This window comes from Tupaia chinensis, unplaced genomic scaffold, assembly GCF_000334495.1.
Source record: "Tupaia chinensis unplaced genomic scaffold, TupChi_1.0 Scaffold143837_1, whole genome shotgun sequence".
NCBI classification, from domain to species: Eukaryota; Metazoa; Chordata; class Mammalia; order Scandentia; family Tupaiidae; genus Tupaia; species Tupaia belangeri.
In genome coordinates, this window is record NW_006203688.1 from 67444 (window position 1) to 94767 (window position 27324).

Sequence of the window (27324 nt, forward strand, 5' to 3'; positions counted from 1 at the left end):
GCAAGAGAAGAAGCACTTATTTCCTAATTCTACTCTTCAATCACAAGAATCTTGGAGTGATGTATTTCCCGGTTTGGTGAGAGAGTAATCTATAAACACGTATCTAAGGGGAGGGTCCCCACGTAAAAACCAAGGGATTATATATTAAATAAAGGAACATCCTTACACAGTATGCATAAGGACTCAACACTGAGAAGGGAGATCAATTTACAGTCATCCCCTCTTTTTTGTGAGAAACACACTTCAAGAATGAGTAGATGCTTGAAACCAGAAATAGTACTGAACCCAGCATACAGGATTTTTATTTTTGTTTTTGTTTTTTTGAGAGGTTTTAGCTATAAGGTGCCTGCACTCACCAGAAAGTCAGAGAGAGACAAAGAGACAGAAAGCGAGATATCACCCCGCCCCCAGGATCACTTCTCCTCCATTCTCCTCTTGGGATCATGGGCACGCACGCACACATGCCCGGCATGAGTTTAAGCCACCAGGTCTGGGACTCAAACTGCGGTGGACTACATGGGAGTCCAGCGACATAGCCATTACACTAACTGCTGGTCCCCCAGCATACAGTTTTTGACCTAAAAACTGAGAAAGCTATTAAATGATTAATAGGTGGGTGATATATAGTGTGAATATTCGGGACAAAGAGATGACACACATCCCTGGCAGGATGGAGTAAGAGGGCACAAGACTGTAGACCTTTCGTGAATTGTCCACTGATATTTTTGTTTGTGTTTGTGAATAAAACCAAGGAAAATGAAACTGTGTATGAGGGAGACTACTATAATGAGTTGCAACCAGCATTTATTATACTGATGTAAATACAGTTAAAAATCAGGACACAAAAATAATTTATGACAATTTATTTTTGTTATGTACACCATTTCAAAATCAAATCTAACATGCTCCTTGTTCATTGTGAGAAGCATGCAGTTCTAGAGATGATAATGTGAAAGAATGGCCAATGCTGATTGTATGAAGCTATTGATCAAAAATTAAAAGCCATGTCCTCTTTCAGAGATGCTAAAATATGACAAAAATGTCTAAGAATCAATTAAATATGGCATGTGTACACATAAGTACTGGTCTCATGGACTAGGCCAAAGATATTTGAAAGCCACTTTCCCAGAAAATGTCCTTTTTCCCACTTAAGACTGGTGCTGTATGGAAGATGGTAAAATCACACATACAGGCCGGCTCCAGGGCCTCCTGGCTAAGGGAGCTGGAGTCTACATGGTTGACCATATGGCTTGAATTCTGATCCTGGCAGCTTGAAATATTGTGTGTGGTTGTTCAGAATCTTGACAGGATGAAGAAGTGGAGGGGTGACTGTGGGGTGACTATGCCCTATGTGGGGGTGCTTTCTTCCTCTCCTACTCTCTCAGTCTCTCTGTTGAGCAGATACCCACACTGACAAAATAAAAAATAAGTACATCAGTCTGTTCATCTGCAGTGCTCAGAAAGCTCCTTAGTAAATTATAACTAAGGTTTATTTCTAAAACTGACATAACATGCAATATGAATTTGTCAGCCAAATTACAATTAAATCAACATAAATCACTTTGATGATCATAAAATGTGATGGATTATGTACATAATACTTGGACCAATATAATTTTTGAGCCCCAAAACACCAAGAACCTGGGTATCTATGTATATTCCTCAGGGTCATAGGCTGAAAATCATATCAGATTTTTCTGAAAAATATATGATTTATTGCCCATTACATACAATCAATTTTGAAATGCTTTTAATAATTAAAATTGAATAATAGCATAACTATATCATTTTCAGTATAATTAAGTTAAAAAAAAAAACTAGTAACGTTTTTTTTCTACAGAGCCAATCACAGAAATAAGCACATTGATAAACTTATAAACATCATGGAAGGAATTATAAAGAGGAACCGGAGCCACTCGAATGCCATTTGGATCCCTCTTGTCGCACTGTGGGGGGAAGAAATAGAGTCACAATGTTAGCATTAGTCACACTTTGAGAACTTATATTCAAAATAAACTCAAGACAAAAATTCATGCAATTTTCCTAAAACTTAATATGTAAGAAAAATTTTTTCTCCATTTTAAGTAAAACATAGTTTTCCCATGTTATTTGAAAGTTTCCTCTTTTTATTTGTATTTTATTTATTTTGGTTTTTGGCCATAGGGCATGTGCCATTGTGACTTGAGAGAGACAGAAACAGAGAGGGAAAGTGAGAGCTCACTCCCTAGGGGGGATGGCCACACTGCAGTCCCTTCTCCTCTTGGGATCTTGGGCACACATGCACACGCACCCAGCTTGAGTTTAAGCAACAGGGTCCAGGACTCAAACTGCGGTAGACTACATGGGAGTTCAGCAACACAGCCATTACGCCAACTGCTGGTCCCAAAGGATAAGTCATCTCTCCACTATAATGTATCTCTTGCACCTCTGTGAATATTCTAGTTAAGAGCAAAACTACTAGCCCAAGAGAAATGTAACATCCAAGATTATCCCAGGAATCTGAGCCTTTCTTAGGGTTTTGGGCTTAAAAATGGAATCTTGACTTGCAAATTCTGTACAAATTTTTCTCAATTCTCAAAATAATTCTTAAGGATTTTATTTTTGTTTTTGTTTTTTTGAGAGGTTTTAGCTATAAGGTGCCTGCACTCACCAGAAAGTCAGAGAGAGACAAAGAGACAGAAAGCGAGATATCACCCCGCCCCCAGGATCACTTCTCCTCCATTCTCCTCTTGGGATCATGGGCACGCACGCACACATGCCCGGCATGAGTTTAAGCCACCAGGTCTGGGACTCGAACTGCGGTGGACTACATGGGAGTCCAGCGACATAGCCATTACACTAACTGCTGGTCCCCCAGCATACAGTTTTTGACCTAAAAACTGAGAAAGCTATTAAATGATTAATAGGTGGGTGATATATAGTGTGAATATTCGGGACAAAGAGATGACACACATCCCTGGCAGGATGGAGTAAGAGGGCACAAGACTGTAGACCTTTCGTGAATTGTCCACTGATATTTTTGTTTGTGTTTGTGAATAAAACCAAGGAAAATGAAACTGTGTATGAGGGAGACTACTATAATGAGTTGCAACCAGCATTTATTATACTGATGTAAATACAGTTAAAAATCAGGACACAAAAATAATTTATGACAATTTATTTTTGTTATGTACACCATTTCAAAATCAAATCTAACATGCTCCTTGTTCATTGTGAGAAGCATGCAGTTCTAGAGATGATAATGTGAAAGAATGGCCAATGCTGATTGTATGAAGCTATTGATCAAAAATTAAAAGCCATGTCCTCTTTCAGAGATGCTAAAATATGACAAAAATGTCTAAGAATCAATTAAATATGGCATGTGTACACATAAGTACTGGTCTCATGGACTAGGCCAAAAATATTTGAAAGCCACTTTCCCAGAAAATGTCCTTTTTCCCACTTAAGACTGGTGCTGTATGGAAGATGGTAAAATCACACATACAGGCCGGCTCCAGGGCCTCCTGGCTAAGGGAGCTGGAGTCTACATGGTTGACCATATGGCTTGAATTCTGATCCTGGCAGCTTGAAATATTGTGTGTGGTTGTTCAGAATCTTGACAGGATGAAGAAGTGGAGGGGTGACTGTGGGGTGACTATGCCCTATGTGGGGGTGCTTTCTTCCTCTCCTACTCTCTCAGTCTCTCTGTTGAGCAGATACCCACACTGACAAAATAAAAAATAAGTACATCAGTCTGTTCATCTGCAGTGCTCAGAAAGCTCCTTAGTAAATTATAACTAAGGTTTATTTCTAAAACTGACATAACATGCAATATGAATTTGTCAGCCAAATTACAATTAAATCAACATAAATCACTTTGATGATCATAAAATGTGATGGATTATGTACATAATACTTGGACCAATATAATTTTTGAGCCCCAAAACACCAAGAACCTGGGTATCTATGTATATTCCTCAGGGTCATAGGCTGAAAATCATATCAGATTTTTCTGAAAAATATATGATTTATTGCCCATTACATACAATCAATTTTGAAATGCTTTTAATAATTAAAATTGAATAATAGCATAACTATATCATTTTCAGTATAATTAAGTTAAAAAAAAAAACTAGTAACGTTTTTTTTCTACAGAGCCAATCACAGAAATAAGCACATTGATAAACTTATAAACATCATGGAAGGAATTATAAAGAGGAACTGGAGCCACTCGAATGCCATTTGGATCCCTCTTGTCGCACTGTGGGGGGAAGAAATAGAGTCACAATGTTAGCATTAGTCACACTTTGAGAACTTATATTCAAAATAAACTCAAGACAAAAATTCATGCAATTTTCCTAAAACTTAATATGTAAGAAAAATTTTTTCTCCATTTTAAGTAAAACATAGTTTTCCCATGTTATTTGAAAGTTTCCTCTTTTTATTTGTATTTTATTTATTTTGGTTTTTGGCCATAGGGCATGTGCCATTGTGACTTGAGAGAGACAGAAACAGAGAGGGAAAGTGAGAGCTCACTCCCTAGGGGGGATGGCCACACTGCAGTCCCTTCTCCTCCATTCTCCTTACGGGGTTTTTGGGCCTGCAGGCACATGTACCCAGTGGGATTTCCAGGCCACCAGGTCTGGGACTCAAACAGTTATAGGCCGTGTGGGAGTCCAGGACCTTAACCTTTACGCCACCTGCTGGCCTCTGAAATTTTTCTCTTAATAATAAATAAAATAATAATGCGTTGGTAAATAAATGTCCAAAATATTTTTCTGAAATTGACTCAGCAAGTGTCTTCTTTAAATATCGAATAGATCATACACATAATTTTTCTGTGGGGGAAGCTTGGAAGGCCTGGAACCCTGGGACAAATGTAAAGGGATGAGAATCTCACTGGTATCTGGAAAAATTTAGGGGAACTCTCATAGGTCCTGAGGCAAGACCAGATCATTTCACTTGGCCCCAAGATTACTATGGCCAAATATTAGAAATAGTCCCTCTAGGCTAGACAATAAGGTAGATGGCTTATGTGTGCTGTCTGACTTAATTCTCATAACAATTCTTTGAGGTATGTATTTTTACAATTAAAATACAGATATGAAATCTCAAGCCAATAGATATTAATGACCTTTCCCACCGTTTCCAAGCACGTAGCTTGGAAAGAGGGAAGCTTGGTTTGCAATTTTGATGTTCTTTCTTCTCCTTCTCCTTCTCCTTCTCCTTCTCCTTCTCCTTCTCCTTCTCCTTCTTCTTCTTCTTCTTCTTCTTCTTCTTCTTCTTCTTCTTCTTTTCGAGAGGTTTTTGCTATAGGACGCATGTGCTCGCCAGAAAGACAGAGAGAAACAGAAAGGGAAAAATCACCCCCCAGGGGGGAATGGCCATGCTGCAATCCCTTCTCCTCCATTCTCCTCTCAGGATCTTGGGCACACACGCACACGCACCCAGCGCGAGTTTTAAGCCACCGGGTCTGGGACGTGAACCACAGTCGACTACGTGGGAGTCCAACAACATAGCCATTACGCTAACTGCTGGTTTCCGGTTAAACATTTCTTGCAATGCTGCAACTCTTGAGAAGAGTCTACATATTTTTCTGACCAAAGTGACAAGGTTGAAAATATCTTAGTTTAATCAAGCAACTAAATAAAACTGCTTTATTTTTCCCCTTCACTAAATTGACATCTTATTTTATTCCATTTATTCAATGAATACATATTGGAGTTTTTACTATTGAAAACATCATAGGGACCAGCAGTTAGCATAATGGCTATGTTGCTGGACTCCCATGTAGTTGACTGCGGTTCGCATCCCGGACCCAGTGGCTTAAAATTCACGCCAGGCATGTGTGCGTGCATGCCCAAGATCCCAAGAGGAGAATGGAGGAGAAGGGATTGCCGTGTGGCCATCCCCCCTGTAGGGTGACTTCTCGCTTTCTGTCTCTCTGTCTCTCTCTGTCTGTCTGGCGAGCGCACGCACCTTATAGGCGTCCCGGGGAGCGCACGCCGCTTATAGAAAAAAAAAAAAAAAAAAAACCCTCCAAAAAAAAAGTCATAATTGATTACGATGAATTCTTTTTTCTGTCTAAACTGTTATAAAAAGAAAATGTTATATCAAACTATTCCCTACAACCCAAATTTGTGATTTCTTCTCTTTTCCCAGAAACAGTGGTTATGTATGCCCTTCAATTAGCACAGTGCTTGAATGCTCAGCTGGCACTTAATTTACACTAACTGAGTGTTTTATAGGAAACCACATGCAAAAATGAATAAACCAAAGAACCAAAATATTATCCCAATGTTTGGCCTATGCTACTGGAGAAACTATGGTAGCAAAGCAAGAGATGTACTTACAACTACTCCTCTCTTCTGTAATTCTTGGAAAATATCCTTGTTTGGAACAGAAAACGCTAATGTTAGCTGGCAGCCCCGGTCCTCTATGCAGGATGGAGTAATTATGTCCACAACTGGTTTCCCGGTTTCTGTCTCATCTTTACTGTAGTAATACTTGATCATGTATTCCAGGTAACCAGTTAGCAAAATGGACTTTCTCCTCAGTGCTTTCAGAGTTGCTTCCTTAAAGATCTGCAGAATGAGAAACAATCACATTAGCAGAATATTACTGATTCATGAAGAAGTAAAAATTAAGTGTAAATCATGCATAAAAAAGGAATTGCTCACTTTAAATCTTTCCAATAGATATCTCATTTCAGACCACCTTTAAAAAAAAAAAAAGCCATTTTAAGGGCATTGCCCTTAAGAATTGAAAGTGAAGTTTCTATGACAGAAAAAATGTGTTTTTTAAACAATACTCATCAAAGAAGGAAAAAAAAAATTAAGCCAATATTGTGTCTTTTCATAGTTATTTTAAAATAGTGTGTGCAAATACAGTTAAGTATCATAAAACTTAAAAATTTCCCCCCAAAAAAATTTTAAGAGGTTTTTGACTTTGGGTGTGTGCACTTTCTGGAGAGAGAGAGATAGTGAGAGAAAGTGAGACGTCATTCCCCAGGGAGGATGGCCAGGCCGTAATCCCTTCTCCTCCATTCTCCGTCCAGGATCTTGGGCACACACACATTACCAGAATGATTTTCAAGGCACTGGGTCCAGGGCTCAAACTGTAGTTGGCCCCATGTGGGAGTCCAGCAACATAACTGCCATGACATCTGCTACCTCCCACCCACCTTCTATTCTGATGCAAAATTTGTTTGGTCCACAAAAAGTGCGATATGAACTAAATATATATACATATGTGAGAGGCAATGTTATTAATATTATTTATAAGTGTTTTGCAGATTCCAAATTTCTCCTAGCTTCACGGTAAGTAAACAAGCTGCTAAATAATTAAGCTAAATTTCTCAGAAAAGGAAGCAAATGTTAGGTAATATACTTACTTTTACTGAAGCACGTGAGCCTGCTTTCTTTCATTCTGTCTTTCTTACTTTCTATTTTTTTTTTCCCTACTAAACTCTAGCACTAGTGTGAAAATGCTGTCATTTGCTGTCTGAGGTGTCTTATATAAAGATGAGTGACAAGGCCACACACTAACTGGTGTCACAACATTACAGGTCAGAGCAGACATGCTTTTCTGGCTTATCACTTAAGGTCAAGTAGAGTTTAAAAATATATCCTGCCTATACGAACTGAATGAACTGCAAGCAGAGCGCGATGCACTGGCATGCCACTCGATGTCTCTTTTCTGCATCAACAACAAAAATATCAAGAGCAAAACTAGGGTCGTGGGTGGCATCTAGACTTTAGCAAGTCTATGAAAATAGTTATTTTTGTGTTACATGTGGCAAGTCTGACCAGGCATCCTAACAGCTCTCAAGACATTCGGGTATAGATAGTTCTGGAACTCTACTGTGCGGAAGCTATGAATTCGGCTGAAGGAGAAGATGGGAATTGTATTGAAGAAATGCTATCTAAGGAAAAGAGAAGCAGAGGATAGAGTAATATGCGTTTCTCTCTTTAATCAGACCTCACCGACTCTGTCTGAAGCCTGAGAAGGTATCAGCTGCAAGTGGAGGCTGGCTCTTTCAGAAGCACCTGAGATCTGGGGTGCAATTACTGCTTCAGGACTCAGGTGACCAGAGTCACAGAGTTTGATAGAAAGGTCTCCTCTTTTTGTAGAGTTAAAAAAAAAAAATGTAGGCAGACCTGGTGGAATGAGGACTTGAAACACAGCCAAGTTTGGGGGCAAAAGCCTGTAGTCAGCATTCTCACAGAGAACAGGAGGAGAGCAAGGTGGGGCTCATAGGTGTTTGATGGGAGATTTGGGGAAAAAACAGCTGTGAGATGAATCGTTTCAAGTTTATCTCTGGAAATGAATAACATTCATGGAAATTCTAATTAATATGTTAAATCTAGGCAAATTCCTGTTTCTGCTACGGGTGCCACAAAATGCAGGTAAGGGCAATGTGGGAAATATTCCTTTTAATGTGTTTTGATAGTTCATTTTTATTCATAGCTTAAGACGACTTTGGGAGAATATTACTTAGGTTTACAGTTTTTAAAAGGCTGGAGGGGTTGTTCTTTCAGGTTACTTTTGATAACTAACAAACATTTGTTTCTGTGTTACAAATAGTCTCTCTCTCTCTCTTTCTCTCTCTCTCTCTCTCTCTCTCTCTGTACAAGTTTTGCCATAGGATGTGTGTGCCAGCCAGTGACAGCGACAAACAGTTAGAAGGAGAGTGAGGAATCACCCCCTAGGTTTTGGCCACACTACAATCCCTTCTCTTCCATTCTCTTCCTAGGATCTTGGACTTGCACTCACACACTCAGCATGATTTTCAAGCCACCGGGTCCAGGACTTGAGCAGTAATTGACCATGTGGGAGTCCTGTGATGTAACTTCTATGCCATCTGCTGGCCCCAGTAGTCCCACTTTAATATACTGTGGAATGCTATTACTTTTTAATAAGAAACTAACTTTTAAATAAGTTATATTGTATAACTATTTCCCACATTAGAATGACAAGGGCAGCTGTATTCTGAGGTACTCTTAAATTCTTACAGGGTAGGAAAGTCTATTGTGAGGCTTCACATAAAAATATTACGAGGAGCTAATAAGAGTTTACAAGGAAGCAGGATAAATATCTTCTTTTTTACTTATTATTCCTTTGCTTTCAGAATTCAGAAAGAATAATTTTTTAATTAGATAAAAATGAGAAGTGTAGTTTGAAAAATATTCCACTTATAACAGAATTCTTGGCAAAGGTTCAAATACTTGGTTATTTTTTCTTACTGAGTAAAGTGAACCCAAAGTTATAAAAGTTAGAGAAGTTTAAATAAGAAATATAAGTACAATTTGATGTTTCCATTTGTCATATTCTTCATTTGAATTCTTGAAACCGACTCCCTCATAACTTTGTGCAGAAACATGTAGTACATTTTTATTTGCTTGATTCTCTCTCTCTCTCTCTCTCTCTCTCTGTACAAGTTTTGCCATAGGATGTGTGTGCCAGCCAGTGACAGCGACAAACAGTTAGAAGGAGAGTGAGGAATCACCCCCTAGGTTTTGGCCACACTACAATCCCTTCTCTTCCATTCTCTTCCTAGGATCTTGGACTTGCACTCACACACTCAGCATGATTTTCAAGCCACCGGGTCCAGGACTTGAGCAGTAATTGACCATGTGGGAGTCCTGTGATGTAACTTCTATGCCATCTGCTGGCCCCAGTAGTCCCACTTTAATATACTGTGGAATGCTATTACTTTTTAATAAGAAACTAACTTTTAAATAAGTTATATTGTATAACTATTTCCCACATTAGAATGACAAGGGCAGCTGTATTCTGAGGTACTCTTAAATTCTTACAGGGTAGGAAAGTCTATTGTGAGGCTTCACATAAAAATATTACGAGGAGCTAATAAGAGTTTACAAGGAAGTAGGATAAATATCTTCTTTTTTACTTATTATTCCTTTGCTTTCAGAATTCAGAAAGAATAATTTTTTAATTAGATAAAAATGAGAAGTGTAGTTTGAAAAATATTCCACTTATAACAGAATTCTTGGCAAAGGTTCAAATACTTGGTTATTTTTTCTTACTGAGTAAAGTGAACCCAAAGTTATAAAAGTTAGAGAAGTTTAAATAAGAAATATAAGTACAATTTGATGTTTCCATTTGTCATATTCTTCATTTGAATTCTTGAAACCGACTCCCTCATAACTTTGTGCAGAAACATGTAGTACATTTTTATTTGCTTGAGATCTTTTGACCTGGCATGTATTTTAATGGACTCCTCTAAATTTGTATTTTGAAGCAAGTTGTTTCATTGTAAATTTATACAAAAAGGATCTAAAAATCGTCTACCTATTGCTACACAAGACTAGGACATATTATTTAATTTCAAATAACTGGAAGATTAAGCAGACTTCTGAAGTACTCTGGTCCAAACATCTTCATTTAAGAGAGGCAGATGAGGGAACCAGCAGTTAGTGTAATGGCTATGTCGCTGGACTCCCACGTAGTCAACCGCGGTTCGTGTCCCGGACCCGGAGGCTTAAAACTCACGCCGGGCGCATGTGCGTGCGTGCCCAAGATCCCGAGAGAATGGAGGAGAAGGGATTGCGGCGTGACCATCCCCCCTGGGGGGTGATTTCTCGCTTTCTGTCTCTATGTCTCTCTCTGTCTGTCTGGCGAGCGCACGCACCCTACAGTGAAAAATCTCTCAAAAAAAAAAAAAAAAAAAAGAAGAGAGAGGCAGATGAAATCAAGAGTAACTGCTATTTGTGTAAGTTCGCACTCAAGTGTCCAGTGAGGGGTAGACTTGCCGCCTGGTTCCGAGCCTCAGCCTTCCTTTGATCCACAATATTTTAAAGTTACTATACAAATTATTAAGCACCAAAAATACAAAGAACAGTTTGAAACTGATTACAGGTGTTGTTTTTAATTATCTCAAATCAATCATATGCGTAAGTGATTATAAATAAAGGCACGTTAATCAGTCATTATATGGAAAATCTGAGGTCACAATCATGTGCAATTGATCCTTTTTTTAAAAATTTTTTCAGAGGGTCCATGCACTCCCCAGAGAGAAAGCTGGAAAATGAGAAAGCATCCCCATAGGTAGCAGTGACAGGGCAATCCCTTCTCTTCCATTTCTCACTTCTGGTGAGATTTTTTTCATGCACACCCAAATTCCCAGCATCATTTTCAAGCCCCAGAGTCTGAGCCTCAAACCACTTGATTGACCATGTGGGCTCCAGCCACTAACCACCATAACACCAGCTAGCCCAATAATTGATTCTTGTCCTTGAGTTCATACTGAACTATAAAAATATGTTTCCCAAGGAAAATCGAGACAATGAAAAAAGGCATGTGTTTATATCTTTTATTTACAAACTTTAAGAATCCCTGCATTGTGTCTCCTATAATGCAGTAAGTTTCTAAACAGATAGGGAAAGTACTAACAGGGTTAATTCACTGGTACTCACAAAGCGAGCTCATAAATTAGCAGGACATTTTCACATTTATAGACCAGAAAACGTTTAAGGACAAAATTCTGTAATTCTTACAATTTTGCAGTGTATAATTAGAGGATCATTTTGAGAGATGCTTTCTCTAACATAAGGCTTGGTTAACTAAAGATAACATGGTCAGAAAAGAACCTCAGCAGCAAATGACTTCAGTAAGAGGCTCTAGAGAAATACTGGAGCACTACGGAGCTCCAGAGACATGTACGCTCCTCTCCTTGTGCTCTCGGGGTCCTTTAACGGAGCTCCGGAGAAATGTACACTCCTCTCCTTGTGCTCTCGGGGTCCTTTAACTGAGGTTCACGTTTCGATATTAAAGGAAGAAAATAAATTAGAGTATAACTGAGAATAAAGAATATGTGTTGGTGACTCTAATACAATGGGGTAAAAAACTAGAGGTGATAGGAAACTGCTTTCTCTCCTTCTGCAGCAGAGTGCATATTGGAAGGAAAGCTAGCCCAGTGCAGAGAACAGCTCCAAATGGGAGCATCTAAAAGAAAATTTCTAGATATGACTGAGGAATTATTTACAAAGATAAGGTCAATCAGAGGAAACTACTTTAAGTACTAGTTCTTCTTGAAGTATTTGTTGGTCACTTTCATTTTTGTCACTCATCCTTGATATAAAATCGCAAAGAAAGCAGAAACCTTATTGTGTTTTAAAATGTTTAAATGTTTCTCTGATAGACCTCCTACGAACAACTCAAATTTCATTATCTGATTTATTAATCAGAAAAATATTCCCGAAATATATCATTGCCAAAAAAATCTTGTTACTGGGTCTATTTTCCAATTTTAAAGAATTCTGCCAAAAACTGAAAACAGCACAAGCTCCATCTACTGGTCAAACTGAGTAAGATGCTCTTTAAACAGGAATCAAATGAAATAGTGATTATCACTGTCCAATCTTTAAGTTATGTAAGACCAGAGGAACTTGACAGTGCCCTCCTGTGGCCAGAATGAGAAACTGCTTAAAGTATGCAAAGACCTGTAGAATCTAGATTTGAAAGGGAATTTGAAAGTCTTTGTCACTGATTCGATGCTAAAATTCTCTACAACTACATTTTCTAAAATATATGCTAGAAGACTTTAGGAGGTATTAAAGAAAATAATTCAAATTCTTGTTCAATTAATATATGTAACACCGTTATTTGAAATATAAATGTATGTATATGTATTTTAATTATATTTTACTTTACATGTAATATATATTCACTTAACATGTATTAATATTATGATTGGCATATAATTATTAACAAAATATATTTACTAGAATAGAGTTGATCTAACCCTAAATAATATCTAAAGAATCGTAGTTTGGTTTTTGGAATATGTATATTTATCTATCTATCTATCTGTATGTATCTACCTGTCTATCATCATCATATATATGTATATATAGCCTAACATATAGATATTAATTACACAGTGACACTAAGTTTTTCTAATGAAAACTATGAATATTTTTTGAATGAGTCAATAATTGTAGAGATTTTACATAGCTATAGACAATCCAGTAAAAAAAAAAAAAAATCTAACCTACCTCATGAGGCAACCTTGCTCAGTCTTTGATGTACTCTGGTCACTTACAGTTTTTTGTTTGTTTGGGGGACTTTTTAAAATCCTAACTTTGTTCCGTGGTACTTCCCAGAAGTGCACTGACTCATAGGACAGAGAAAAGAGAGTCCATAGTACCTGCCATGCAATATTTTCTCAACAACTACATTTTCAATGATGAATTAAATGAAGAATTAAATATCACAAGCTTCTTCTGCACATAGAGAGACCAAGAGAAGGTTAAATAACTTATTTAAGCTCAAACATATTCTCAGTGTAACAAAAAATACGTCTCCCCAGGTCAGTTCCACTTAATGTTCACTATGTCCCAGTAATGTGGCAAGCATTGTGCTTGGGGCTGGAGGTGTAAATGTAAGGTTTAGTCGCCGCGCCTCTGCTGGCCTCGAGGAGAACACTGCCGTTTGTCCATCGTCTACTCAAGCATCTTACACATTTCTAATCTTGCTGCCTAGCAGAGGAAGTACTACAAGCTGTCAGTCTCTTCACTTGCAGCCTACAAATACCTTTGTCAATGAAGGGTGTATCTTGTACACAATGTGTAGAAAGTTTCTGGGTTTTTTTACCAGTTGAGCTTCCTATGTTTTTATTTTCCCATGATCTTTAGGAAGAATGCTCTCCCTGCTAAAACAGTATCTTTGTATCTCTGTTACCTGAATATAAATATGAATTTTTAAAAATAATTATTTATTTAATTGTATGTATTATTATTATTATTTTGAATTTGCTAAAGGTCATGTGTACTCACCAGAGAGAGACAGCAAGAGAGAGAGAGAGAGAGTGAAAATAAGAAAGCAAGCCACCAGGTTCAAGACTCGAGCTGTGGCTGACTGGGTGGGAGCCCAGTGACTCCACCATGCCATCTGCTGGCCCCAAGAATCTTTGTTTTACACAGTATCATGTTAGACACATATTTTGTTTAAGCAAACAGGATCCTGACAATAACTGAATTTAACAGTGACACAACTTTGGTTAATTTGTGTATATTCTTACATCGTGGTGAAATTTGACAGCAAATACAAGTTTAATTAAAATGAAAAAAAAAAGAATGAAAAGGAAAAAGTTGTGGTTCGGTGGACACATAGACCACTCACCTCCAAGCTGGCTTGTAAAGAACAGACCAGTAACATGGGAGGATTTGAAATTCGGAATCCACTGACCCCAGGGCTTAACTGCAGTTCTGTAAAAGAAATACATGTCAGTTTTATAGGATATGTCTTAAAAATTGTCCACATAGACATTAAAGAAGTACACAGTAGAAGGGTAAGACTTAAACACTTTATTCCCGTATAGTGTTTCTATTTGGGAATAAAGAGGAACTCCACAGAGCTCAAATCCTGGCATCTTTCCCCGATCACTGGCATTTTCCACCTCTTGTCTGAATCTTCTTAGAAGCTCACTAAGAGCTAGAACATTAGAACCATTAGACACAGATGAAAAAGGCTTCTTACTAAAGTTTTTCTGGAACCCATCCTTTCTGTTCCCATTCCCAAGCCAGCATTCCATATTCTGCCCCATGTTTTGCTTTTCTGTTATGAAACCATGTCAATGTGACAGAGCATTAAGATGTGAAGGGCATGTCATTGTCATGTCACCCGAAGGCAGAAAAACAAATTAAATGACCTATGAAGGTGTCTTAGCTCTAAGAGTAGTAAGCCAAGTGACTTGCTTTGGAGAGAAGGCTTTTTAAAAAAAGATCTGCGTAAGTATGGTATGTTTTAAAATGTAAATTAATAGCAGATACTTTCTTTGAACTAAGTAGATTAAATTCTGGCAAGTTAAATCCAGTAAGATTAAGGTGGCTAGTTAGAGATAAAATTAAGACTAAGATTGACTAAAAGAATGTCAAAACATTATGGTTCTGAGGTCAGCAGGTGGTATGGTGGCTGAGGCATTGGACACCCACATGATCGACGGCAGTTCAAATCCCAAACCTGGCACCTTGCTGTCTCTCTTACTATCTCTCTAGTGAATTGAATTAATTAATTAAATAATTAAATAATTCTTTAAAAACATTTAACAAAATTATATACCTTCATCTAATGCAGGACCAGTCAAACTATGGCCTATGGACCAAATCCGATCCATTTACTTTGTTTGTTGTTGATTTTTGCTATAGGGCATGTGTGCTCACTAGAAAGACAGAGACAGACAGACAGAAAACAAGAAATCCCCCCCCAGGGGGGATGGCCATGCCACAATCCCTTCTCCTCAATTCTCCTCTCGGGATCTTGGGCACGCACGCATACGTGCCCAGCGTGAGTTTTAAGCCACCGGGTCCAGGACGCCAACTGCGGTCGACTACGTGGGAGTCCAACGACATAGCCATTAGGCCAACTGCTGGTCCCAGATCCACTTACTTCTTTAAAAATAGTTTTAGGAGGGGACCAGCAGTTAGCGTAATGGCTAAGTCACTGGACTCCCCCCGAAGGGAATGCACGTTGCGTCCTGGACCCGGTGGCTTAAAACTCACGCTGGGCACGTATGCGTGCGTGCCCAAGATCCCGAGAGGAGAATTGAGGAGAAGGGATTGTGGCATGGCCATCCCCCCTGGAAGGTGATTTCTCGTTTTCTGTCTCTCTGTCTCTCTCTGTCTGTTGGGCGAGCTCCATAAACAAAAACCTACAAAAAAAAAAAAAAAAAAAAAAAGCATAGCTTTAGGAGAACATAACCACAATTGCCCAATATGTATCAGTGATGGTGTGATTGCACCATGATCACAGGGAGAAGTATTTTCCATTTGTATAGTATAAAAAGCAATTTCCTTTTTGTCCTTCAAAGAAATAAATTTCTCATCCTTTATCTAGTCTACTACTTCTGTTTACAGATAAGGAAGTTTACCTTAAAGAATTTAAGTAATTGGCACAATCACAGAGCTATTATTTCAGCACCCAAGATAAAATACAGTTTTCTGATTTGTCTAGCATAGTCTATCCTGCCCCTTTGCATCTTTTTTTTTTTTTTTTAAAGAGACTCTTGCTACAGGGTGCATGTGCTCACCAGAGACACAGAGAGAGACAAAGAAACAGAAAGTGAGAAATCAGTACCCCCTCCCCCAGGAGTGATAGGCACGCCACAGTTCCTTCTCCTCCATTCTCCTCTTGGATTCTGGCCATTCATGCACATGAGCCAGGTGTGAATTTCAAGTCACCAGATTGGTCAGCCACGTAGGAGTCCAGTGATGTAACCATTACACCATATGCTGGTCCCTCATCTTGATTATTGTAAATACAAATATATATATAAAGAACCTCAGGGTTAGAAGTAATCTGCAATATCAGGTTTACATTGAACACTCATATCATTTATGATGCTTTCTGTGTCCTTCGTGACTGAAGGATAGAGTCAGTTGGGAAAAAGCAGGGCATCTGAGAGGCATTCACATGATATAGTTCTGTTTCTACCCCCTGGGGTTTAATTGTTCATAGAGATTGCTACATTCTTTGTTAGTGGCAGAAACCACAAGGGGGAAATTTGGAGAGAGAAGGAAAATAAATATTTATTAAAGTACTTCTTTGTGTTACTTAAAGTTTTGAATTTGACTTTTTTTGTTTGTTTGAGAAGGTTTTGCTATAGGGCGCATGCGCTCGCCAGAAAGACAGAGAGAGAGGCAGAGAGACAGAAAGTGAGAAATCTCCCCCCAGGGGGGATGGCCATGCTGCAATCCCTTCTCCTCCATTCTCTTGGGATCTTGGGCACGCACGCACACGTGTCCAGCGCAAGTTTAAGCCACCAGGTCCGGGACTCAAATCGTGGTCGACTACGTGGGAATCCAGCGACATAGTCATTACACTAACTGCTGGTCCTCAATTTAAAGTTTTTACTTATTCTTAAACTATACTCTGAAATATCAATAGATACTATTATTCATATTAAATATTGGGTAAAGTAAAATAGCCTAAGATGATCAACTTGTGCAGAATCACAAAACTGTTAAGTAGTAAAGTGGGACTAACATCCAAGTTTCTCTGAGCCTGATCGCAAGTCCCAAATTCCCTCCTGTCCTTACTGCCTGATGTTTAAGGCACGCTGTTGATAGGATCTCACCAGGTCACGTGAACCGAGTGTTAGATGTTATTTCCTTTTATCTTTCAACAAAGGAATAGACTCGAAATTACACTAACGTCTATAAACACCTAATTTTACATTCTGGAAATGTCGTTACTTATTTCAACGATTCACAGTGATATTTCAAAAGTGTATCCTCCATGGGACATGTATATTAAATATAATCCAAAGACATGAAAATTAAAATAAAAGTGAAAATAAAATATCCTGTGAAGTAAAATAGAATATACTTAACTGTTATCCATTTTAAATCTGGTGCTCAGTTCATGGCCAAACCATCCCACCAACCTAAAGTACAAATAGCAACATTAAGTGTTTGAGTTACAAAGTAACCAAGATTAATTTAAGAATTTGGGAGCTACATATTAAAACCATTTGTGATATGTTATCAAATACATAAGCAGATAAATGCTACAGGACAATTAGTGTTTATAACATCACTAAGAATAAAATTGGTTTACCCACATTAGTAATCATTTTATTTTTCTAATGTAAAATTATTGGAAATATATTTACTAACATTTTTCTTATTTAAAATATAATGAACAGAAATGTTAAGAGCATTTTTATTTTAGATAAAACTAAATGTTCAATAGAGTAGAATAATTAATATAATAATACTTTCATAATAGAATCAGAAAAAAGTTTTTAAAATTTCCATATAATAGTTAAAAATTTGTAATACTTTCTTAAAAGAATAAGTTAATTTCATATTCTTAATAAAAATGTGAATTAGTCAGATATAAAATACAAGATTGATACAAAAAGATCATACACATGTGTGTGTGCATATTACATAGAAAAAAACTACAAAACAATTTAAACAGAAATATATACAATTTGGGAGAGAAATGCAATTATCTTGGTAATAAATTCTTTGTAAATAATTTATTAGTCTTAATGCTTTCACAATTAAAATTCCAAAGCATTTTATTTTGGAGCCTGGAAAAAAATGTTCAAGTATGTATAGAATACATGGATAAAAGTACTACATTTTGAAATGGAAAGCTAGAGAGGAGTATGATATGTATATTATCTTATAAATAATATCTTGCCAGCTTTACAAGACAATATAGCATATTATAAAGTGTATTAAAAGAACAAACAGCCTTAGTAAAAGAAGCATCAGCAAGACAAATGGAACATTATAGAAAATGCAGCCCTCAAATCATACAAGTAATCATAGTGACATTTCAATAAATGCAAAAATGAAGCAAATGCAGTTATACATTTATGTAATTTTTGAAAGAGAAATGTCTTTACAACCATAAGACAAAAGAAGAAAATATAAAGGAAAATACTAATAAATTCATAAATACTAAAAATTCTGTGATAAAAAGACAAAATTATAAGTCAAACTAATGATAGGAGGGGATAATATTTGTCACATTTGAAAGAATTTTCATCATGATACCCCAAAGTACTGATCTTGGAAAATTCCATTTATTTAAGAATGAGTAATGAAAAAACAACCAACACAGAAATGCCAACTAAAATGTAGGAATGGATTGACAATAGGAGGGATGAAAATGAGTTTATAGAAATCAAGAAGGAATTAGGAGGAAAGAGCACACATGAGTAATAAAGACAGGGATGCTGGACACCCACATGGCCAGTCATGGTTTGAGTCCCAGAGCTGGCAGCTTGCTTTTTTACGTTCCTTCTCTCTCTCTCTGTCTCTCTCTGGTCCAATTAAAATAATAATAATATATAAAATTAAAGTTAAAAAGTATTTAAAAGAGAAAGAAGTGAAGAAAGTTTTGAAAGTACTGTAAGGAAAACAGAATACTACGCAACAGTCTCCAAAGGCCAGAAGCTGTTTGTGAGGGAAAAATAAACAAAAACATAAAGTCTGACATCGCTTATGCTTAAGATTGCTCCAAGTATTAAAGTCTTGATTTGAGAAAAATAAGTTTTGGATGGTCTTATTATTTATATATCCCCAAATCTGTGATTACTTTTCACTGATCCTACACAACCGAACTTCTGCCCGGGATTGGTGGTGGGAGTACCTCCCCAGCAAATAAGAAGTAATATGTCTACTTCAAACCTAAATGAATATTTATGTTTACTTCTTACAAATCTTATGACTGCAGATAACATGAAAAAATGTAAGGACATTAAAACATTATTACTTATTTAATCACTAACTATGAAATATCTAGCATTTGAAAACTGATCAGATTTTCAGCTAGAAGCACTGACACTATGGTCTCAACAACATTTCTGCCACTAATAACCAAATGCGACGGTGGGTGATTTATAAAGAAAAGAACTGTATAATATTTATATCATAATTTCGGAGGCCCAAGATCATGGGACCACATCTGGGGAGGTTCTTCTAGAATTCTCTAGAGTCCTTTTTCCCTTAGCAATTGGCTGTGTGCGAGTTTTGCTCAATCACGGCTTTTGAACAGGATTTTCTGTTGTCATGAGAACCAATAATTTGATTAACTAGCCTATTCTTACACGTAATAGGTAGACATTTGGGATCTCTAATCATCATGTGTTAAAGCCCGGCATATGTTACAAACAGCAACTTAGAAGAGAATAGAGGAAACGATGCTAACCCACAAATTCAATAGACTGTGCTCATGCCATGCGAGGAGAGGCTTCAGAAAAATTGAGAAAGACTGGATTTAGGTTGCACTCCCTGCCCCCAGGAAAGCTCTAGGAAATAGGGTTGGGATGATTGAAAGGTCAGTGGGAATTCCAGATATGTTTGGGAGGACCAGCTGATGGAAATGACCTGAGCCCTGTGTCCTTAGCCTTAGGAGGCAATCCAGAGTGGTCGTAGAGAATGTATCCATGTCCAGTTGGTGTCATTGAATTAGTACAAAAATGTTGGCAGAGGGACCAGCAGATAGCAAAGTGGTTACATCGCAGACTCCCACATGGTGGATCACAGTTGGAGTCACGGGCCCGGTGGCTTAAAACTCACATGGGGCGCGTGTGTGTGTGTGTGCCCAGGATCCCGAGAGGAGAATGGAGGAGAAAGGATTGCAGTGTGGCCATCCCCCCTGGGGGGTGATTTCTCATTTTCTGTCTCTCTTTCGCTCTCTGTCTCCATGGCACTCTGGCAAGTGCACACACCCTATAGTAGAAATGTCTCTCTTTCTAAGGAAAAAAGAAATGTTAGCAGAATGGACCTGTTATAGTACCTCTGTTTACAATTTAGATTTATACTACCCGAAAAAGACCCAGCAGAACATACTGAAATTCTTTCACTCCCAGAAAGGATATGGATTGACAGAGAGATCCAGTGTCCCTAGTGGAGGAGGTTGGTCAGTTGGGATGAAAGGCGAGGGACCGTGGTAGTTTGAGGTAGCTTAAAGAATGCACAGTAATGGGGACAGACGACCAAAGGGGTACAGGTATTTCTCAGCAGTCTTCAGGAGGTACCTCTCCTTTTGTATGCCTGGGTGCTCTCCACAGCACTCTTCTACAACCTTAGATATCCTCTTTAGGAGGAAAGGAAAGGAAAGAAATCTGAACTGACAAAGCTCGAACTCTAAATTTCCTGAGTAAAATAGCAAAAAGAAAATCTCTAAGCTTAACCTGAAGTTACAAGACTGAATTTTTTTATATCACACACGTTAATTAATTTCAAATAGATAAAAACAAAGAAAATAAAGTTATTTGTCTCCCCAAGTGGATAGACTGACATTAACTATTTAACCTTTTTTAATTATCAAAATTCTGATGACAAGTAGAATCAGCAATAAAACTTTAAAGTTTGATTACCAAAATTCTGAAAAAAAAAAGCTTTTTGTATTAAATATAAGAATCGGGATCACAACCTAACTTCAGTTAATTTAAACACACAACTACATCAATGAGTTAAACTGCGTGGAAAGACAAAGCCATCTTAGGAAGTGATTGCTTATTTGAGATATTGCTGTTTATCATGCTGTGTATTTATTCAAAGCTATTCTTTCAGTAAGCACGACACTCTGCTGGGCATTATGGGGAACTTATTATGATCCCGTTCTATTGAGGCCAATAAAATTATATTTGCATTAAAAGCAGATATTAAATAAGTATTCTAACTTAAATGAATTAGATCCCTTTATCATAGTTTAGAGCTGGGTCATTTACTATTATTTTATTCCAATTTTTATCTTTTGGAAAAAAGATACTATAATATGTCAAGAAGGATGATTTCTTCTGTAATTAATATAAAAAAAAATGAGTCCTTACACAGACCACGCTCTCTGGGAAACCAGTTTAAAATTTGCCTCCTGGGAGTTTCTTTCCCAAAAATCTGAGACTAGCACGGTGAGGTAGGACAATGGAAAAATAAAACAAAAAGTAAAAAAAAACCAGCACCAGGTTTTATTTTCCATTTCTTTTTAGTGAGATTAAAAAATAATTCAGGAGCAATATTTCAATCTTTTTTCTTACTTAGCAAATTTCTTCATTTTTGTGTATTCACCAAAGAATACATATTCTTGTCATTTTTTGTTTGTGGAGTGCTATTAAAAATTCCAGAGTATGAGTTAGAGTGATTGCTGGATATGTCTGACAGAAACATCAAAGACCCAGTGTTTGCACACAATATCACAGGAGGAAACGGTATAATGTGATTGAAAATACTGATGACATTTCACAACACAAATATGAAAGAATCCAGGGACTACAGAAAGGGTAAAATGTGTTCTTTTTAAAGAAAAAAATCAGAACTGGTTTTATAACTGAGGTCAAGGCATCCTTTTTTTAATGCTGTGTTTACTAAAGCTATAAAAGTACTTTAAGTTTGAAAAACATATAAATGCAATATAATTATTTAAAAAGGATGAATTTCCAGGTTGACTACCTCAGTTTTTGATGATGACATGCCTCCTCTGCATGTATTCACTAAAGGAATTATTACTTGCTCTGTAACAGGTTAGTATGGAGGACACGAGGAGACTACCTGGATCCTGGACAAGCGTCATTGAACATTCTTATTGTTTCCATCCATCATCTTTCCCCACACCCACAACCTTGGATCTTTCACCCGGGATGAGATCCCCAGAAAAGCAACTATGTAGAAGTGACAGTGGTGCTACTGAATTCAGTGATCAAAGCAATTACTTAAGGAAAATATCCTTCAACAGGGTCAACCCATCACAAATAGAAACTTTTACAGTTTTCTGGCATGTAGTGATCAAAGAAAGCAAAAGAGGAGAAGGTGTAGTTCACACCATATGTGCTATAAAGTCCCAAGGCCAGTGGCAATGAATAATTTAATACTGCCCCTGATTTTTCATGATGTTTTTCTTCCTTTACATCTTTATTCTAATATAAAATATTAATAATTACTTTGTTATTATAATCATTGGTGGTTTCTATCTTCAATCCTAATGAAATTCTAAATGTTATTTCTTCTAGAAAAACTTGCAACTTTCTGAGATTAATTCCTCTACACTTTTTCTTGATAAAAAGAAATTTGCTCATTTAAGTAGGATATTATAACAAGATGACATCTCTATCTCATTAAAATTTATTTTTACCCATATTATTTTATGAAATAAAGAAGTCTTAACTCTCCTCTTTGATGTGTAGCATATTTTTCAGATTATTCTGAGTATTTTCAAAAAGAATATCAATGATATCATAATGTAAATATAAGAGCCAATACTAGTGTATGGTTAACTCACTTTTCAGTTGTGAAAAACATTACTAGTTTAAATAAGAAAGAAAGGAAAAGGAATTATTTAATAATGCTGCATAGTAGAGACAAAGTCTGTCCCCGATATTACCTTCCAGTTGACTGAAAGGAAGCAACTTGAACCAAGGTGATTAGGAACTCTCCAAACATTTGAATAAGGCTTGTAAAAATAGTCGAACAAGTTTAACTTAGAGATTGAATAGGTCTTTCCTGACTTTGGTTCTTACAGTTTTTTAAATAGTTTTGAGGGCAATAATAAGAGATGTTCATTGAACTTTCATAATGAACTAGTTCTAACCAATCACTTTATCTGCAAAATAATCCTATGAAGTAGATGCCACTATTATTAACATGCAAATTGACAAAAAATATTTGACAAATAGGCTAAGATCCCATAATTTTTTTAAAGAATTTATTTATTCATTTATTTCTTTATTTTTATTTGACCAGAGAAGGACAGAGAGAGTGTGTGAGAGAGAGAGTGAGAAATCAAGCTGGCAGGTCCAGGATTCGAATCACGGTTGGCCATGTGGGGGTACAGCATCCTTAACCACCATGCTACCTGCCAGCCTGGAATCCCACTATTTTTCATTGCTAAAGACCAAATATAGATATAGACTATTATGATCAAGGATATTCACAAAACAAGGCAAAATAATCTGGGTTAGGTTTTTAAAAATTAATCAGTGATGCTACAAAAGCAATTTTTCTCAAGTTATTTTAATACTCTCCTAAAGGTTTAGAGCTGGCAGAATGCTAGGCTCCATATCAGACTAGGGTGGCCACAAACTAGGAACTGCCACACTGTTTTGGTACAATGTTCTGCCCCCCCCTCTAAAAATATCATCTTTTAGAATTTGTGTGTTGTTTTAGAATCTCTGTAGTCAGTTCTTCTTCTTCAAAATGCGTGGTCCTAAACATCTGATTTAGTGAACTTCAATAAGCATGTCACTTCTAGAAGAGGTCATCCAAAGTTTATGGTAAATGTATATTATGAAAAAATTAAGCATGCATTTTAAAAATTTCAGCAAAATAAACTTGTACTTTAATTTCATTTTCTGTGAACATGTGAAGTTCTTTTGTATCATATACCTCAAAGTCTTTAAAACGGGAAACAGGAACTGTTTGAAGTTTTTTAAAAGAAAAAAAAAAGTCTTAAAGAATATTTGAACTCAAAACACATCATCCAGAACCTAGGAGATAGTTAAAACCATTTTAAGAGCCCATAACTTGGAATGTAGGAAAGGTAAAATCAGAATACAAAAGAAATACAATCTAAATGCAACCTTGGCATGGCTATGGAAAAAAGAAACAAAATTCTAAATCTAATAAAGTAAAATTAAAAACCATTATATTAACTTATAAGTAGCTATTATCAGAGCAAGCTCATAAATCATTTCTAAACACGGAATTCGAATGATAGCAATTAAGATACAATCTCATTGTACTTGGACTAGAACTTCAAATCTTTTCCCATCAAAAATTTAAAATCAGGCGGGGATTTAATTTACCAAGAATGGAGATATTAACAGAATTTTGAAGAAGTAGGTGTTGGAAGAAATCCAATAAATAATAAAAAGTAAAGATTTTAATATGCTTTGTGATTTTGAACATTACAACTTTCCTAAAAGGAGTTTCAGATAAATGTTATCAAATGGAAAGCATCATTTATTATAAAGGCATCTTTGAGGCATGATATTCAGATTTAGTAAGAGGAAGCCACTGGGGATCCACTGAATATGATTTTGGATGCCAGGAATTACGAAATGAAATATCCAAACTCTCCTTGATCTCTTTAACAAGTCTTTAATGGCAGAATTTTCAGTATGAATTCCTAAATATTTTATGTACTGAATTAATTTAACTTATCCTTTAAACCCCTTACCTCTTCTCACCCAAACCTCATCAAAATTAAACTATCCCAGTTTTCTTAACTTAAGCTAAATACTTATTTTGGCTTTGAAGCAAAACCCAAAATACTATATGACAAAACCAGATTACAATAGTTTAAGATATATTTTCATAAAAGACCACTTTCAAAGGTCTTTTAATTTGATAACTTCTTATCACACATTTAATCATTTAAATCTGTGTTTTAGGATGTGAACATGTGAACATTTCCCTTTTCTTTCCTCTTCGCTCTCTTTCCGTAGCTCCAAACCTAGAACTAAAGGCAATTGTCTTCATGCTTTTACGGTTTTTAAAAATGTGCTGAATCAGCAAAATTGATACAGCATTGCAAAAACAAGGACCATGTGGGGTACAGCATGATTATTTATTCTTAAACTCTGAAACAGTGCTACCTGCCAGCCTGGAATCCCACTATTTTTTCATTGTTAAAGCCCAAATATAGATATAGACTATTATGATCAAGGATATTCACAAAACAAGGCAAAATAATCTGGGTTAGGTTTTTAAAAATTAATCAGTGATGCTACAAAAGCAATTTTTCTCAAGTTATTTTAATACTCTCCTAAAGGTTTAGAGCTGGCAGAATGCTAGGCTCCATATCAGACTAGGGTGGCCACAAACTAGGAACTGCCACACTGTTTTGGTACAATGTTCTGCCCCCCCCTCTAAAAATATCATCTTTTAGAATTTGTGTGTTGTTTTAGAATCTCTGTAGTCAGTTCTTCTTCTTCAAAATGCGTGGTCCTAAACATCTGATTTAGTGAACTTCAATAAGCATGTCACTTCTAGAAGAGGTCATCCAAAGTTTATGGTAAATGTATATTATGAAAAAATTAAGCATGCATTTTAAAAATTTCAGCAAAATAAACTTGTACTTTAATTTCATTTTCTGTGAACATGTGAAGTTCTTTTGTATCATATACCTCAAAGTCTTTAAAACGGGAAACAGGAACTGTTTGAAGTTTTTTAAAAGAAAAAAAAAAGTCTTAAAGAATATTTGAACTCAAAACACATCATCCAGAACCTAGGAGATAGTTAAAACCATTTTAAGAGCCCATAACTTGGAATGTAGGAAAGGTAAAATCAGAATACAAAAGAAATACAATCTAAATGCAACCTTGGCATGGCTATGGAAAAAAGAAACAAAATTCTAAATCTAATAAAGTAAAATTAAAAACCATTATATTAACTTATAAGTAGCTATTATCAGAGCAAGCTCATAAATCATTTCTAAACACGGAATTCGAACGATAGCAATTAAGATACAATCTCATTGTACTTGGACTAGAACTTCAAATCTTTTCCCATCAAAAATTTAAAATCAGGCGGGGATTTAATTTAAAAAGAATGGAGATATTAACAGAATTTTGAAGAAGTAGGTGTTGGAAGAAATCCAATAAATAATAAAAAGTAAAGATTTTAATATGCTTTGTGATTTTGAACATTACAACTTTCCTAAAAGGAGTTTCAGATAAATGTTATCAAATGGAAAGCATCATTTATTATAAAGGCATCTTTGAGGCATGATATTCAGATTTAGTAAGAGGAAGCCACTGGGGATCCACTGAATATGATTTTGGATGCCAGGAATTACGAAATGAAATATCCAAACTCTCCTTGATCTCTTTAACAAGTCTTTAATGGCAGAATTTTCAGTATGAATTCCTAAATATTTTATGTACTGAATTAATTTAACTTATCCTTTAAACCCCTTACCTCTTCTCACCCAAACCTCATCAAAATTAAACTATCCCAGTTTTCTTAACTTAAGCTAAATACTTATTTTGGCTTTGAAGCAAAACCCAAAATACTATATGACAAAACCAGATTACAATAGTTTAAGATATATTTTCATAAAAGACCACTTTCAAAGGTCTTTTAATTTGATAACTTCTTATCACACATTTAATCATTTAAATCTGTGTTTTAGGATGTGAACATGTGAACATTTCCCTTTTCTTTCCTCTTCGCTCTCTTTCCGTAGCTCCAAACCTAGAACTAAAGGCAATTGTCTTCATGCTTTTACGGTTTTTAAAAATGTGCTGAATCAGCAAAATTGATACAGCATTGCAAAAACAAGGACCATGTGGGGTACAGCATGATTATTTATTCTTAAACTCTGAAACAGCAATTGGGGGTATGAAATAATGTCTGGCATCCTAGCATTTTCAATAACCTAACCTCAAGTAAATTACTTATTTTCTTCATTAGATAATTGTTTCATGGAGTCCAAAACTTCCTAAGGGTTATTTTCTCCAGAGAGTAATCAGAAATGTATTCATTTAAATAACTTCTATTAATTAATTAATTTAAACTTCCTATGAGGCATGTACATTCACCAGGGAGAAAGAATACGAGAGAAAGTGAGAAAGCACCCCCAGGGGGAGTAACTACGAACAATTCCTTCACTTCCGTCTACACTTAGGTTTGGGGCGTGTACAAACACATACGCAGCACGCCTCTCAAGCTACTGGTCTGGGACTTGAACCATACAGTTGGCCTTGTGGGATCCAGCTGTTTTAATCACCACACCACCTGGCTAGCCTGATAGCTTTTCATATTCTTAATCTTCATAGTAAAAACATTGGCAGCTGGACTTTAAGAAATATATATAGTCTGTACAGATATGAAAGCATATTGTAGTATTTATGTATTTCCTTTA

General features: G+C 36.4%; 1 protein-coding gene across 1 annotated transcript in view; it reads right to left on the bottom strand.

Moving 5' to 3' along the window:
• Positions 1–787: 787 nt before the first annotated feature.
• Positions 788–27324, bottom strand: part of LOC102501389 (kynureninase) — a 46049-nt gene continuing 19512 nt past the window's right edge. The window contains exons 3-6 of the mRNA XM_027767027.1: positions 17334–17386; positions 14125–14210; positions 6333–6563; positions 788–1946 (exon numbers count right to left, since the gene is read on the bottom strand). Of these exons, the coding sequence (XP_027622828.1) occupies positions 1818–1946; positions 6333–6563; positions 14125–14210; positions 17334–17343 (456 nt within the window). The 5' untranslated portion in view covers positions 17344–17386 and the 3' untranslated portion in view covers positions 788–1817. The remainder of the gene's footprint in view (positions 1947–6332; positions 6564–14124; positions 14211–17333; positions 17387–27324) is intronic.